Raw genomic sequence first — 15,624 nt, 5'->3', positions numbered from 1 at the left:
TCTTGTTCACGAGTGAGGGAAGAATGGAGCGGGAGATCGACAGACAGATCGGTGCGGCTGCCACAGTAATGGGGGCGCTGTGCCGGTCCATTGTGGTGAAGAGAGAGCTGAGCCGAAAAGCAAAGCTCTCAATTTACTGGTCGGTCTACGTTCCTACCCTCACCTATGGCCATGAACTTTGGGTCATGACCGAAAGAACGAGATCACGGATACAAGCGGCTGAAATGAGCTTCCTCCGTAGGGTGGCCGGACACTCCCTTAGAGATAGGGTGAGGAGCTCGGCCATCCGGGAGGGGCTCGGAGTAGAGCCGCTGCTCCTCCACATCGAGAGGAGCCAGTTGAGGTGGCTCGGGCATCTATACCGGATGCCTCCTGGACGCCTTCCTCGGGAGGTGTTCCAGGCACGTCCCACCGGGAGGAGGCCCAGGGGACGGCCCAGGACACGCTGGAGGGACTATGTCTCTCGGCTGGCCTGGGAACGCCTTGGGCTCCCCCTGGAGGAACTGGAGGAGGTGTCTGGAGAGAGGGACGTCTGGGCATCTCTGCTGAGTCTGCTGCCCCGCGACCCGGTCCTGGATAAGCGGAAGACGACGAACGAACGAATAATAATAATAATAATGCAGCCACATTCTTAAAATGAAAAAGCATTTCTGGAAATGCTTTTTCATTTTCAAATTTTACATTTCAAATTTAATTTTGGTATCTATTTGCTGGGGTACATTTTGAAAAATAAATCTCAAATGTCTCTTTCTTTTTCATTTTACTGAGAATAGCTGCAACGTTTCTTTGTTTGTGCCCACCACATAGCTGGAGCAGGCCAAATTCGCTACCCAAAACAGTGCCTGAAGGACCTCCCATCCCCTCTTCTTCAGAACGGTTGAAGTAAGAGGTGGTGTTTGGGCAGAGAAAATTAGTTTAGGATGAAAAAATCTAAATATTGTTTATTTCATGTTTTGCTTTGTTTGTGGTGCTAAAATCTAAACCATTTGAGAGATAACAGGTCACAGAGCCTGAGGTTGCAATCGGCTTGGTTTTGAAGTTGATACAAACTTTATTTAATGGGTGGTTTTAAACACAGATCGACCATAACGCGCCACAAGCGCTCATATGCATCTTAATCTTTGTATTAAGGTTATGTCAAGTAAACCTGGACTAACGGGGTTGGTAAATAAGCTACTTTCCTTTGTTAACAAAACCAACTTATGCTTTTGCCAGCAAAGTAAAATTTTTATATACAACTGGTCACCATCTTATAAGAGTTAATAGACGCTCCTCGTCGCCATTTTAGTAGTCCATTACCCAATGTGATAGGTACTTAAACATCATTTAAAAAATCACTTATCCAGAAAGGTTATTGATTCTCAATCCAGATAATATTTCCTTAAATATTATTTTGCAAAGACAGGATGGCATCCAGATTGGACTACACTAAGAGCATCATTCCATTCAATTCAAAAATACTTTATTAATCCCAAAGGGAAATTAAAAGTCTATCATATCAGTCATAATCTGCATCACATTCGGCATTCCAATGATATATTTGGCCTGATTTAAGGACTCAAACTTCCAATCATGCCAAGATGAAATTTACATTTTTAGTAGAAGATACTAAAGCTTACAAATAATAGTCCACAAAATGGGGTTTAATCATAATTGATATTGTCATTGCAATATTCAGTAATAGTGTCACAGTTACATGTTTTCCTGATATCGTCCAGCATCAGTTCTATTTAATACTATGCTCTGTGTTGATGTGTAATACATAACCATCAGTGTTTATATTCACCATAAAATGTCTTTGTAGATCTCTAATCCAAGGGCCTGCAACCTGTGGCTCCATTGAAAGTAAAGGCTGCATACCCCTGCATATGCCCACACCCTCATAATCCAGGCCTGAGCAAGAGAAATAACTTTTGGATCTAAAGCTTTTAATATAAAGTGACAGAATAAACACAAGCTTCTTAACGATGTTAAACTGCATTTAGTCTTTCTCTAAATACCACTGTAGATAACACACTGCCAGCCGTGTGAGCAGAGTTTTAATCAAAGAATATAGAATGTCACTGTTTTTTTTACACTGTGCTCTTACCCAATGAGAAGGTAGACAAGGATAACAGCTGACAGGAAGAGGCCTTTATTGCTGGAGTGTCTGCAGAGTACGAGACTGAGGTAACAGATAATACCGAGCAACAGCACCCACAACATGTGCAGCTCCAAGAATAGGAATAGGCCATACATTCCAGTCAACATGGACATGACGTGCTTCACAGTCGATGAAACTACTGGGAAACAGAAACAGCAAAGCAGTGAAATAACATGATAGGTTTATTACTCTAGCTCATCGGTTATCATCATGTAATCTTTTTACAAACATTTCATGATAAAAACTCAATGACAAGGAATTGTAAAATGCTGCTAAAAATCAAGGCAAATGTAATGGTTGTGCATTTTTTTTACATAAATATTTCAAAATGAATATGGAACAAAATATATCAAAGTATTAAATGTGATTATTTTAAAGGTTTACGATTGCTGAAGCTCACCCAGCCTGAAGCAGACTCTGCAGATAAGACAGAGAAGAAGCAGCCTCCACACCTGCTGGAGGCTCTGCTGTAAAGTAGTGATGCCACAGCTCTCAGCCAGCTCCTGCCATATCATCAGCCTGCTGGTTAGCTCCATCTTACGCACACACACACACACACACACACACACACACACACACACACACACACACACAGAGAGGTTATCCAGACTATCCAGACAAAACTAAGATTAATCTGAAGTAAATGGGTTTGAGTTTAGAAATTTGGCTACAAAGAACTGAGTTTTGTTGAGTAATTGTAAATAGCAAACGTTTATTCCTGTTTTAATGGAGACTATATTATTATTATATTGGTCAAGTGTTTGCAAAAATTTTATTTTGACTGTGAGCCGTAAGCAAATACTACACTTACAGAAAATGAAGGTGAATTACAGCTTCCAAAGCAGAAGTTTAGTGCCAGACACAAAAAAGGAAAGCAAAAAAAAAAGGAAAACCATACTAATGGCTAAAACTATTGCTAAGGTGTTGCAGCATGGAGGATGATATGCCAAATTCATTTAACAGTTTTATTTTCTATTTAGTCTAAAGTGATCCCATACTTTTGCCGCTTTCAGTCTCTTTCCCCTCACCTTCTTCCTCCATAGCTGCTAATATCCCTTAGTGTCCACGCGTCATCTCTGATCAACAGCTCATTGGCGGAAGTGAGAGTATTGCGCAACACTAATACATATCCGGGCGAAACATGTTTTACTGTTTTACAAACAGTAAAACATAATTTAACGAAGCCTCGAGGCAGATAATTTGCCACGAGGAATTTTACAAGTCGCGGTACACAAGTTATTCGATAAATCTTTTCAGCTCTATCCTACTGTGTGGTGTCCAGCCACACGGCAAGCACAACACACCACACACGAACAAACTTCACTTACTTAAGATGTCAGACGGGAAATCTCGCAATTCCCTCTCGAGATCAAACGTTCGTTCAGGGTAATTCCCATCTTTGTTTCTCTCACTTTGCTTTCGGATTGGGTATACGTCACATTCAACAGCTGCATGCTCGTTGTTATGTTCTAAGAAGAATTCTTAGAGTTATAAGATTTTTCTTAAAAGGACGTCGCTTGGTGTTACTTTTTTTTTCATAGGATTTTTTATGAATATGGGCCATGGGCCCATATATCCGATTAATAAAAAAATACTTCATTATTTGATATGAACTTCACTATATGCAAGTAATTTTTTAGATAAGCAACCTAATTTCTTCTAATTCATAAAAGAGAACTTCACATAAATACAATATCTTCTTCATATAATGACGTTTTGCAATTTATGTACATTGTTTAACATATCAGTTGGTTAATTATAGTTTACTTACTCTAGCTAACTATATTTATGTTATTTTCTTTAATAATTTTCATGCATCTACCCTTATTTTCCCTATATTTTGAATGTATCAACAGTTGGTTTGTAATCCATTGTTAGCAATGTCGTGATTGTTATAGTTTGGAGGGAAAATGCAGACTTACCTTTCTTTCTTTCTGGAAGGGCCACTCCAGAGTTTTCCCTAACTTTAGAATTACTCTGGACTACCAGATTAAGACAGATAAAAAAAAAAAAGATAAAAGACTCAATGAAACCTAAGCTATTAGATGTTTGTCTCAGCTCAAACTTACTATAAGTTTTATTTAAACCTGCTTTCTGCAGCATCCCGCATGGTTGCAATAGCATGAATAAACAGCTTAGGCTCTGGAGGGGACATGGCACTGCTTCAGAAACCTAACCGGAAATAACGTAATTTCCATCACAGGAAATACGTCACTTTTTAAAAGTATTATTACTATTATTATTATCAGAGAACCACAAAGCACAACGCTGTGGCAGGCCGTTCAAACATAAAATTGGTTTCACCACACTTAAATTCTACTTACATGAAATTGATTTCTGAGTAGACATAAATAAAATATAGCAAATATAATCACTGACGCTGACAGTGGTGGAGGTGAGGACAGAGCGGGGGGGGGGGGAGTGGGCGGTGGGGGGAGTGGGCGTGGCGTATTCGGGAGACAAACGTGTCAGTTGTCCCTGGCCCAGAGCAGAGGGGGGACCCAGAAGCGGGCCCTTCAACCATCAGATTATGGTCAAGAATTGCTTTTTTCAAAATGTCTGCGGATAAAAATGTAGGATTTATATTTAAGTTACATTTTCAATTATTTCTTCTAACTACTTGCCTTTGTAGTAGTGTTAAAAAAAAAACTAATCTCAAACACAGAAATGGTTGAGCCACTGACAAAGTCTGAGTTTCAGTTCGTTAATTCACTCTAGTAATGTACCAGTTTTTTTCGTGCTACAGGCGGAGAGAGAAAAATGTGCTGCCTCAATCTGTCCCCCTGGTCTGAGTCAGGTTGCTGCTCCATCACTTTGATATAAAGAAACTGAACCGGGTCTGTCACCTGAGGAACACACATAAAACTGCAGGTACAGCCTATCTTAGGTTCGTTCTCCTATCCACTGCCACCCACAGACAGACCCCTCTCATCTCTGTGCCCTCTGCTCTATTGCCGCTAACAAACTCAATCGTTTCTATCAGAGCTGCTGTGTATCTGATAGTGAAAGTTATAACTATAACTTGCTCTTGATGTTCCGACTACGTGCGTCCCCACCGCTGCAGGCAGGTTCTGGGACTGCGGTCAAGTGAGCCGACAGTCAGAAATACGCGGTCACGCCAGCCTCTCTTAAAGATTAGCTTTGTGCATACAAGGTGCATTACGGTAATGAAGTAGAAAGGACCCGATCCTGGCAACGGTTGAGAAAATAAGAGGAAAACAGTAAAGTAACCTACAGAACATTTATATTAATTACATTTTTACAACTTTCACATACATGTTTTATGTAAAAGAATAAATATTTAATATTTTACTGTACAGTTTTGGAGAAATACCTTGTCAAAGTACCTCAAAATGCTCAACCAGTATATGCTTTTGCCTCACTTTGAAGAATTTATTTCTCCAAAACCATGAGAGGTGACAGCACAATCTCTTCAGATTATATTAGAGGGTCATTTACACTATAACCAGAATTAATATTTAATAATTTTACTGTACAGTTTTGGAGAAATATCTTGTCAAAGTACCTCAAAATGCTCAACCATTATATGCATTTGTCCCACTTTCAGGAATTCATTTCTCCAAAACCATGAGAGGTGACAACACACTCTCTTTAGATTATGTTAGTGGGTCATCTATACTATAACCAGAATTAGTATTTCATAATTTCACTGTAGATTTCTGGAGAAATACACAACTACCCCAACAAATTACCACAAACGCTTCTTTTTGGTTAGGTCAATGAGGTCCAACATCTGAAACAATGGTGGGCAGTGGATTAGTGGAGGTCCAGGACGGCTGAACACGCTCTTCTCTATGTATGCTGTGGGAAGTGGTGGAGGGTCTGGACAGCTTAAAGTGCAAGAGCATCCAGATCTCCTCTGACCTCTCCTGGACTGGAAACGCCCCTCACCTGTTGAAGAAGGTACAAGAGCTCTTCTTCATCAGGAAATGAAAACAGACTGTTCTCTCTTTTCAGCTGCTTACAAATGTCTACAGGGCCACAGTGGAAAGCACCCTGTGTCTCAGCATGACAGTGTGGTGTGGGAACTGCACAGGAGAAGAAGGAAGTATCATGAGTGGTGAGGACAGCACACAGGATTATGGGATGCCGTTTGCCCGACATGGACTCTGTTTACACTATACAACTTCAGAGGAAAGCCAGGCGCATCGCAAAAGACCCCTCCCATCCAATGCTACAAGCTGATTGTCCCACTTCCATCAGGAAAACTGAACAGCTGCATTAAATCCAGACCAAACACACTTAAACAGTTGAGCATTTTGAGGTACTTTGACAAGGTATTTCTCCAAAACTGTATAGTAAAATTATAAAATATTTATTCTGATTATAGTGTAGATGACCATTTACCATAATCTGAAGAGTTTGTGTCATATACTGGATGAGCATTTTGAGATACTTTGAGTTCTGTATTTCTCCAAAACTGTACAGTAAAATTATTAAAAATGTATTCTTTTACATAAAATAAATATGTGAAAGTTGTAAAAATGTAAATAATAAAAATGTTCTGTAGGTTACGTTTCTGTTTTCCTCTTATTTTCTCAACCGTTGCCAGGATCGGGTCCTTTCTGCTCCATTACCGTAATGCACCTTGTACGGGCGAATCTAATCTTTAAGAGAGAGCTAGTGTCCGCGTATTTCTGACTGTCGGCTCACTTGACCGCAGTGTTCTGGGCGCTCATGTATAAAACAGTGCTCGTCTTTAACACTAATTGTTTGCGAAGTGACAAATTTTAAGATGTACAAAGAAAAAATTTATAAAAGCTTGTGCATGTAAGATTTTGTATACCTTTCCTTAATACATCCTAATTTGAATGAAATAGAGAGAGAGCCGCCTGGGCCACCCTATACCCACCCATAAATAAATATGAAAATTAGTATAAATACACAGCAGGCTTCCACTCTGTGTCCATATAACCATGGCAAATGCAGTCAGTAAGGCAAAAAAAGAGAAAAGTCAGGAAATGTGAAATAGAAGTGTTAGTGTCCGAGGTGTAGGCAAGACCGAATTAGGGTTTGGCAGTCATTCTTCCGGTATAATTAATACAATTTTTTAAAATGGCAGAAGGTGGCATGGTATGTATGACAATGTGGATCTATCAATCAAAATACTATGCCATTCAATTTAATATTAAACAGAAAGTACACACTGAGTCATCTAAGTTGACATTTATAGGCAGATCAAGCTGAAACTGGGTAGTGTAGCGCCAGGGACATTGGATCTGAAAAACCCGATTCTGCAGCAATCTTCTCAATTGCACCTGACCGTGCATAACCGGAGACACATGAATCAGAGGCATCACGGACCTGGGTTGCAGAAGGACATGAGTCCGGTTGGGTGCTCACTCAATGCTGTGCTGCAATTATGGAGAGACATTGACCCCACCATGAGGGATATTGGTAGTGAATTACAGCAAAACAACAACTTCTTGAGTGACATCAGCAACCTATTAAAGAAACTGGTCCAAAAAAAAAAGTTTGTCGGTCTGTACCCGTTTTGTTCTACAATGTCTGTATGAAGTTCAAACAGTGCTCTCTAGCTCCTGTACCGAGCTCACATTTACACATTACAAATGAGTTGCACATTGATTGAAGGAAAATTATTTTCATTCGCTAAAGCTAATGCATTTACAGATGGTGCCCTTATAGCAATATGAGTGCAGTAGTGGTGTTGGAAGCTTTTCAAAATTGTTGGGGATGTTGTTTGTCTGTGGGAGGCATCGGCTGAATTGAGGTTCTTAATGGCTGTGTGTTTTATGTTTTTAATTTAACATAACTTCTTCTGCCTCTCTGTCATCATCACTCCTGGCTTTATCTTAAAATACATCTAAAAACATTTCAAACTAAACTGTGAACTTTATAAACACTTACACACATGCACCTGGGATGGAAATAACCATCACACACACACACTGTCTGCTTCAATTAACCTCTTTCACAAATGAAAGAGGAAACAGATGCCTCCTGCAGTTGCCTAGCTTAAACCAGAAGGGTGCAGTGGGCTTTTAACTGCATTTTGTGGACTTGCCTTAAAGTAACAAATACATAGAATATGTTTTTGCATCACTCCTAGAAAGGATAATGGAGGTGAAAGAAGTACATCCTATTTAAGATAGTATTTAAATGATATTTCCTGATCAAAGATAACACCAAGGTTCTTTACTACCAGAGCCCAAGTTAATGCCAACCAGATTAGGTCGGTGACTAAACAGTTTCTTTTTTGATTCTCTGATTCAAAGATGGCAACTTCTGCCTTATCTGAATTTAAAAGCAGAAAACTTAAAACCATCCAGGTTTTTATGAGGCGACTGTGGCTCAGTCGGGAGAGTAGTCTCCCAACATTTCGAAAGTTATGGGTCCGATTATAGCTTCCTCCGGCCACATGTCCTTGTGTCCCTGGGCAGTGTATCGGTGTATGAATTAGTGCATGTTAGTGATTCCGGTTAAGGAAATGTGGCTGTAGTGTAAATCGCTTTGAGTGGTCGGTATGACTGGAAAAGCGCTGTAAGTTCAGTCCATCTTCAACACATGCCTGAAGTCTACTTGACTGAATGGACTCATCAGGATTTATGGATATAGGTAAGTATCATCAGCATAACAGTGGAAATGTATCCCATGCTGTCTGATACTTCTACCAATTGGCATATACACTTGATTGCCAAAAATATTTGTCTGTTTACTTTTTACCTGTATCCAAACTTTGATGACATCCGATTCTTAATCTATAAGGTCCAATTTGTTGATGGACCCACCACTTCTAGCATTACTAACTTTGACTAGTCTGTAAACATCTAGTGTGTTCATAGTCAAATGAGGAAAGCTACAACTTTCGGTTCAGCTCTAATGAATCCCAAATATGTGCATGTAGGTTGAGATCAGGACAGTCCAGTCAAGTTTCTCCTCAAAAACTTTATACATCTGCACCCACGGAAGTAATTTGAACACAGGAATTTATGGTGGTGTTACCCAATATGTTTGGCAATACAGTGTTAAGATTATGAATCTGAGAATATTATTTAATATTAATATTTTATCAAATAATATTTCAGTCTGTTAAGGGTTGTCCTGTGAATACCAGCCCAATAAGGCGGTGGTATTAGGACAAAATAGAAAGGTGTGGGACGAACTCTGACATTATTGAACAGCAAAAACTCTGCACACACATGGAATGAATTCACACAATTTCTTAAAATACAAGAATTTCTAAAACAAAAATAAGTCAACTCAAAGTCAAACATATTTCAATCAACAAACTCTTTACTATGCTAAAACAATCCAACTAACTACCAAGCAGAATTAAAGAATAGGGAAGACTAATGGGCTATGTACAATATATACAAGTTGATGAGAGATGATTGAAAATCATGACCGAAAAAAGTGATGCAACATTACCATGCCATGTTTATGTTTGAGAACCAAGGATTATCTTGAAGAATCTGGAAGTGACGTGAAGTTAGTCTTGGAATTAACTTAGACAACCATTCACAATGCAAGATCAGATAAAATATTATTTTAATAAAGTAATGTTTTAAGAATGATCTGCTGAGTAAAACCAACCTTCTGGATGACTAATTCTCAACGGGGTCTCAATAGCTGCCTTTATTTATTAAAATAATATTTAAAGATATATTATTAAGGGAATATTTTGGAAAAGAGCCAAATCTTTCTGGAGAAATGGGGCTTAATGGTGTTTACTTAGTTGTCAGATTTAGTAAAATAATGTTTAGGGACAATTATTTACTAGCTTGAAACTAACAACCTTTCTGTTAAATATTATTTGGCAGCAAGCACATGTCCTTACCTGTTAGCATTTGAAGCTAACAAAGGAGGCTGATAGCTTAGCACCAGAATCAAACACACACCTTTAAAAATACCGTTAATAAAAGGGGTTAAAATGCATGAGCGCGGATGGCGCGTTATGGCCGATCTTCTGTGTTTAAAATCACCCTTTAAATAAAATGTGTCTTAACTTTAAAAACCCACAAACACAGAACACAACCTGAACACGTGTGCTGCAGATATTCTGCTAGCAACAAGATAGCTGAGTTCAATACAAACAAAACCAAACTTCATAAAATGAAAAACGTTTAGATCATTTCAATCTAAATTACTTCTATATTATTCTGCCCAAACACAGAGCCAGCCCCACATCCAGGACCTTGGCTGCATCTGCGACTGGCTGTGGCATCAGAGCAGCCCAGGTACCGGTGGAAGACATCCTGGTGGGGAAATATGCCGACTTTGATAAAAGGTGAATGCATATAAATGAAAAAGAACTTCTATTTTTTCTAAGCCTGCAGTTGATATTCTTACAAACATTTTTCTATCTTTCAGTGAAAAAAGATGTGAGATCTAGAAAAGGTTTATAGGGTTCACTTTTTCAGACCACCTGCAGCTCCTCAGGTACTGCAGCACCAGGTAGCTGAGTCTGCTAACCTGCACAGAGAGTGTTGAACCAGTGGGATGCACTACAGGTAAGGATGCTAACTCCAGCAGATATAGACACAGTTAACTATACTATATTTCCATTTTAACCATGAAATGCCACCCTGAGTCCCTATGTCCTGGGCCGTTCCCTGGAACTCCTTACGGTGGGGTGTGCCTGGAACACCTCCCGAGGAAGGCGTCCAGGAGGCATCCGGTATAGATGCGGGAGCCACGTCAACTGGCACCTCTCGATGTGGAGGAGCAGCGGCTCTATTCCGAGCTTGAAACTAACAACCTTTCTGTTAAATATTATTTGGCAGCAAGCACATGTCCTTACCTGTTAGCATTTGAAGCTAACAAAGGAGGCTGATAGCTTAGCACCAGAATCAAACACACACCTTTAAAAATACCGTTAATAAAAGGGGTTAAAATGCATGAGCGCGGATGGAGCATTATGGCCTATCTTCTGTGTTTAAAATCACCCTTTAAATAAAATTTGTCTTAACTTTAAAAACCCACAAACACAGAACACAACCTGAACACGTGTGCTGCAGATATTCTGCTAGCAACAAGATAACTGAGTTCAATACAAACAAAACCAAACTTCATAAAATGAAAAACGTTTAGATCATTTCAATCTAAATTACTTCTATTTTATTCTGCCCAAACACTAAACCTCGTGAACTGTGGTGAGGAACGTTGTCCAGGGCACCGAGGTTTGAGGAAACGTCCACAGTCTTTAAACGGTTAGCTACAGGTAACCTTCTTAGCTGTGGGGAGTGGCGGCTGTTCTGTCGGCCGGCCAAACTGCATGTTACCGTAACCACGGTGATGCGGCTCCTGTTGTCCTTCTCTCAGGCAGGGAAAACCGCTTCACACGGCTTGTAGAGACAGCTTCTCTACTCGGACCTCTCTGGAACATCGTTTGTTTCTGCAGGCCTCAGAAAGAAAGTCAAGCCTGGCGTGTACCTTGATTCCCTTTCATGAATGAATCTACCGGATACACAGAGTGATTCATTTGTACTTATCTTAGTGCATATGATCGATGATCGTATGACACCCTTGGATCCAGTTTGAAGAGTTTATGTCTTTTTGCCAGCAAAGAGACATTAGCGCGCTGGGCCTCCCCTATCCGGTCCCTCTGGAGGCCGTGTGGAAGAGACATGATGTAGCAAGAGCTGTGCTTTTATTTGGACAGTGACATCACAGGAAGTCCGCAGTTATCCCGTTTCCTGGCTGTGCCGGAAGAAGGTTAATGCACTTTATTTTGAGAGTTCCAGAAACGTTTGTACCGGAGTTTTAATGTTGAAATCAATGGCTGTGGTCCCAACAATAGTGTATGTGGTAAAGAGAATTGGCCCAAGCACAAGTAACAAGTAACCTTGTATTGCAAAAATGATATGTCGTTATCATTAACAAATTGGAAACAAATAGGATTTCAACCAACCTAATGCTATTTCCATGATCCCTACAGCACATTTCAGCCTTTTTAAAGGCCAAAAGATATTTAGGCATATTTGACACTGTGTGGACTCAAAGTGGTTGTCCGCACAAAGCTCAGGTTTTACTGGATACGTAAAAATTGTGAAACACTGCTCTGGGCAACCAGTCACGAGTACACACAATGTCACTGCCATGCTCTGCGCCGCACTAATACCTGTATTCCCCTGCTTTGTCCCTAGTGTGGTTTCATGGCTTTTAATTTCATCTTCTTTTTTTTTTTTGTCTTTCTAAATCTACACAGGAAATTAGCTCTGCCTCCCCGGCTGATGACGCCATGGCAGAAAGTGTGAGAAATGTAGGAATCTGTCACCAGAAATGTAGGAGAGTGGTACGCTTGACAATGAAACCTTAAATGTCCACGGACAATGCTCATAGTATGCCTGACTATGTTCTGCCCCTAAGGGACAGGGGCATGTTTACCACTTTGTTACATCGCCTTTCCTTTTAACAACACCCAATAACTGTTTAGGAACTGAAGACACTAATTGTTGAAGATTTGTAGGTGGAACTCTTTTCCATTCTTGCTGGATGTACAATTTCAGTTGCTCAAGGGTCTGGGTTTATAATACGCCACACATTTTTATTTGGGAGACAGAGTTGGACTCCAGGAAGGCCAGTTTATTACCCACACACTTTTACTATGAAGTCACGCTGTTGTAACACATGAAGAATGTGGCTTGGCATTGTCTAGCTGAAATAAGCAGGGATGTCCCTGGAAAGGACGTTTCTTGGATGGCTGCATTAATTGCTCCAAACCCTTTTGAACTTTGCACTGATAACAATACGGAATAGGCACTAGTGCTCGATGGCCAGCGAGTAGGATGTAGACCTGTTAGATTTCGCAACTTAAACCACTTGAAACACTCGATACTGCGATAAAACCAACTGGGAACTGACATATGTGACTCACACATTTGGCTTAATCCCTGAACTGTGCACACCCAAAATGATTACATTCAACTCAATTTAAATCAAATTCAAAAAAACTTGATCATAATAGGAAATTAAATGTTGTTATAGCTCATATTATACAGGCTTCTTCAAAGAGGCATTGTAGATGCTAATGGCTGTGGGCAGGAAGGATCTCCAATAATGGTCTGTTTTACAGCAGATATGAAGAAACCTCTGACTGAAGACAGGATGCTTCGGGTTCTCCATAATGTCCTTCATTTTATGAAGATTCCTTCTTTGCACAGTGATCTCCAGAGGTTACAGAAGAGTCCCCAGAACAGAGCCAGCCTTCTTTATTAGCTAGTTGAGCGTTTTTAAATCCCTGGCTCTGATGCTGCTACCCCAGCAGATGATGGCAGAAGAGTTCACACTCTCCACAACATCCCAAAGGTTAACCAAAGAAGACGCTAAAATCACAGCATCATGATTTACTTAGGAACACCAAACTGAAGATCCACATCAAATACACAGGTAAATTATCCCAAAAAGCAACTTAAACATGAACAACCATATAACTCAGATACCATGTAACATTCCAAGGGAAAAATCAGTTCAGAAATTAAATGTTTGTACGCCGGAAGTCATAATTTGTTGTAATTGTCCGAAATCCAATAAATCATATTGTCCATACAGCTTATTCATAGCACCATTCCCTGTCCACAAAAAAAAAAAAAAAAAAACATTGATTCCTCAGAAAAAACTAGGCAAGTTGATTGTGCTATTAAAAACAAAAAGAAACAAGCTCGCCCACCGATTCCTCCAGCTGGCATCCTGCTGTTCCTATCAGGTGTTTATTCTGCAGCGCACCCGTTTGCACAGTTAATTTGTGGCTCCATGGCACTGGAATCAATATTTTTCACAGGTGAGCTTGATTCCAAACTTTCACTCCCAGTTAGGCTGCTAAAAGTTTTCTTTCACCACCACCAGTTACACATCTTTCTCCTCTGACCGCAATGCTGCTTACGCCAAGCGACTTCACGCCCCTCTGACTTTCTCTTTCCTCACCTGTCGCACCTTATGTGACTCCTTCCCCAGTCAGATATTTACTCAATGGAAAGTTAGTAGAATAGTTATCAAAATTGACAATATAAATGTCAAACAATTAACAAAACCCAGGTATGTTTCTTTTTTAGGTCATTTCTCATATTTCTACAAAAATGTTTAATATCAACTTGAACATGAAGATAGACGATGGTTATCTTCATACCCTAACCAAAAGGGTGGGAAAACATAAGAGATGTAGTCTGTTTACCCATTTTAATATGAAGGAGTGTCTTGTCTTGAATCTATTCCAACAGTTTTTGTGCAATTCTAAAACATTTTACTTAATGTATGAATTGCACGTATTAATCTGAAAATGTATTTTATGGGACATTAAGAAACGGTGTAATTTTGGCATAGCGTTCTATTGAAATTAGAAGTTTTACAAATTGGAATTTAAGCATCCTCTCTTAGCCTCCCGTGTTCCTCGTACAAAACAAGAAATCATCTAGTCAAACTAGGATTTCTCCTTATCTCCAGGTGTCCAGTTCCTGGCTGTGACAGTCTTGGCCACATCAGTGGGAAGTATGCTACCCACCGCAGTGCCTACGGCTGTCCACTTGCAGCAAAGCGCCAGAGGGAAGGTCTTCTTAATGGCACTCCTTTCTCCTGGAAGACCTTTAAAACCGAAGGGCCAATCTGCCCCAACACCAGGATGTGATGGTTCTGGTCATGAAAATGGCAGTTTCTTGACGCACCGGAGGTATCCTGATTTTTTAGGAAAAGTTGGTTTTGGTCTCTTGGTTTTGGATGTGTGGGGTAGCTGGACATTGAACACCAGCAGTATATAGAATGGGTGAAATTATGTTTGCAATTTTTCTAATGGTACACAAAAAGTGACAAAAGTGCTAATAAACAGTTTACTAATGTGCTTATTACAACTTTATGATCGTGAGGTTGGGATTACTGCAGTATTAGAAACTTTTACATCATGGATTTGAATTTCAAATGTGGTCTATCAATACCACAGTTTGCATTTTCTAATTCATAGTGCATTACAGAGGAATGGCTCGGTAGTCCTTGGCCCATCTAGCACAAGTATTGGGCCAAGGGAATGCCATGATATGGCAGCCCTAACCATCACTGATCCACCCCCATGCTTCACTCTGAGCATGCAACAGTCTGGGTGGTATGCTTCTTTGGGGCTTCTCCACACCGTAACTCTCCCGGATGTGGGGAAAACAGTAAAGGTGGACTCATCAGAGAACAATACATGTTTCAAATTGTCCACAACCCAAGATTTGCGCTCCTTGCACCATTGAAACCGACGTTTGAGTGACCAAAGGTTTGGCTATAGCAGCCCGGCCGTGTATATTGACCCTGTGGAGCTCCCGACGGACAGTTCTGGTGGAAACAGGAGAGTTGAGGTGCACATTTAATTCTCCCGTGATTTGGGCAGCCGTGGCTCTATGTTTTTTGGATACAATCCGGGTTAGCACCCGAACATCCTTTTCAGACAGCTTCCTTTTGCGTCCACAGTTAATCCTGGTGGATGTGGTTCATCCTTCTTGATGGTATGCTGACATTACCCTGGATACCGT

General features: G+C 40.2%; 1 protein-coding gene and 1 long non-coding RNA gene across 15 annotated transcripts in view; one reads left to right on the top strand and one right to left on the bottom strand.

The window, feature by feature from the left end:
• The window catches only part of LOC124870306 (protein-serine O-palmitoleoyltransferase porcupine-like), a 65,402-nt gene extending 61,091 nt beyond the window's left edge, over positions 1-4,311 (bottom strand). For 3 of the 14 annotated variants that reach the window (XR_007038747.1, XR_007038744.1, XM_047368994.1), the window contains exons 1-3: positions 4,066-4,298; positions 2,544-2,679; positions 2,090-2,282 (exon numbers count right to left, since the gene is read on the bottom strand). Coding sequence is in view for 11 of the 14 variants with exons in the window: in XM_047368994.1 (XP_047224950.1) it covers positions 2,090-2,282; positions 2,544-2,679 (329 nt within the window). In the remaining 3 variants the exon portion in view is untranslated. The other 11 variants (XR_007038743.1, XM_047368984.1, XM_047368975.1 and 8 more) reach the window with 9 other exon arrangements.
• LOC124870366 lies at positions 3,423-6,678 on the top strand. Its single transcript, XR_007038748.1, has 2 exons — positions 3,423-3,529; positions 5,880-6,678. It is a non-coding gene; the product is annotated as an uncharacterized LOC124870366 (long non-coding RNA).
• The last annotated feature ends 8,946 nt before the right edge of the window (positions 6,679-15,624 follow it).

This window comes from Girardinichthys multiradiatus, chromosome 1 (assembly GCF_021462225.1).
Source record: "Girardinichthys multiradiatus isolate DD_20200921_A chromosome 1, DD_fGirMul_XY1, whole genome shotgun sequence".
Taxonomy (NCBI): Eukaryota; Metazoa; Chordata; class Actinopteri; order Cyprinodontiformes; family Goodeidae; genus Girardinichthys; species Girardinichthys multiradiatus.
Note: the sequence above shows the minus strand (reverse complement) of the source record. Positions and strands in the feature narration are given on the sequence as shown.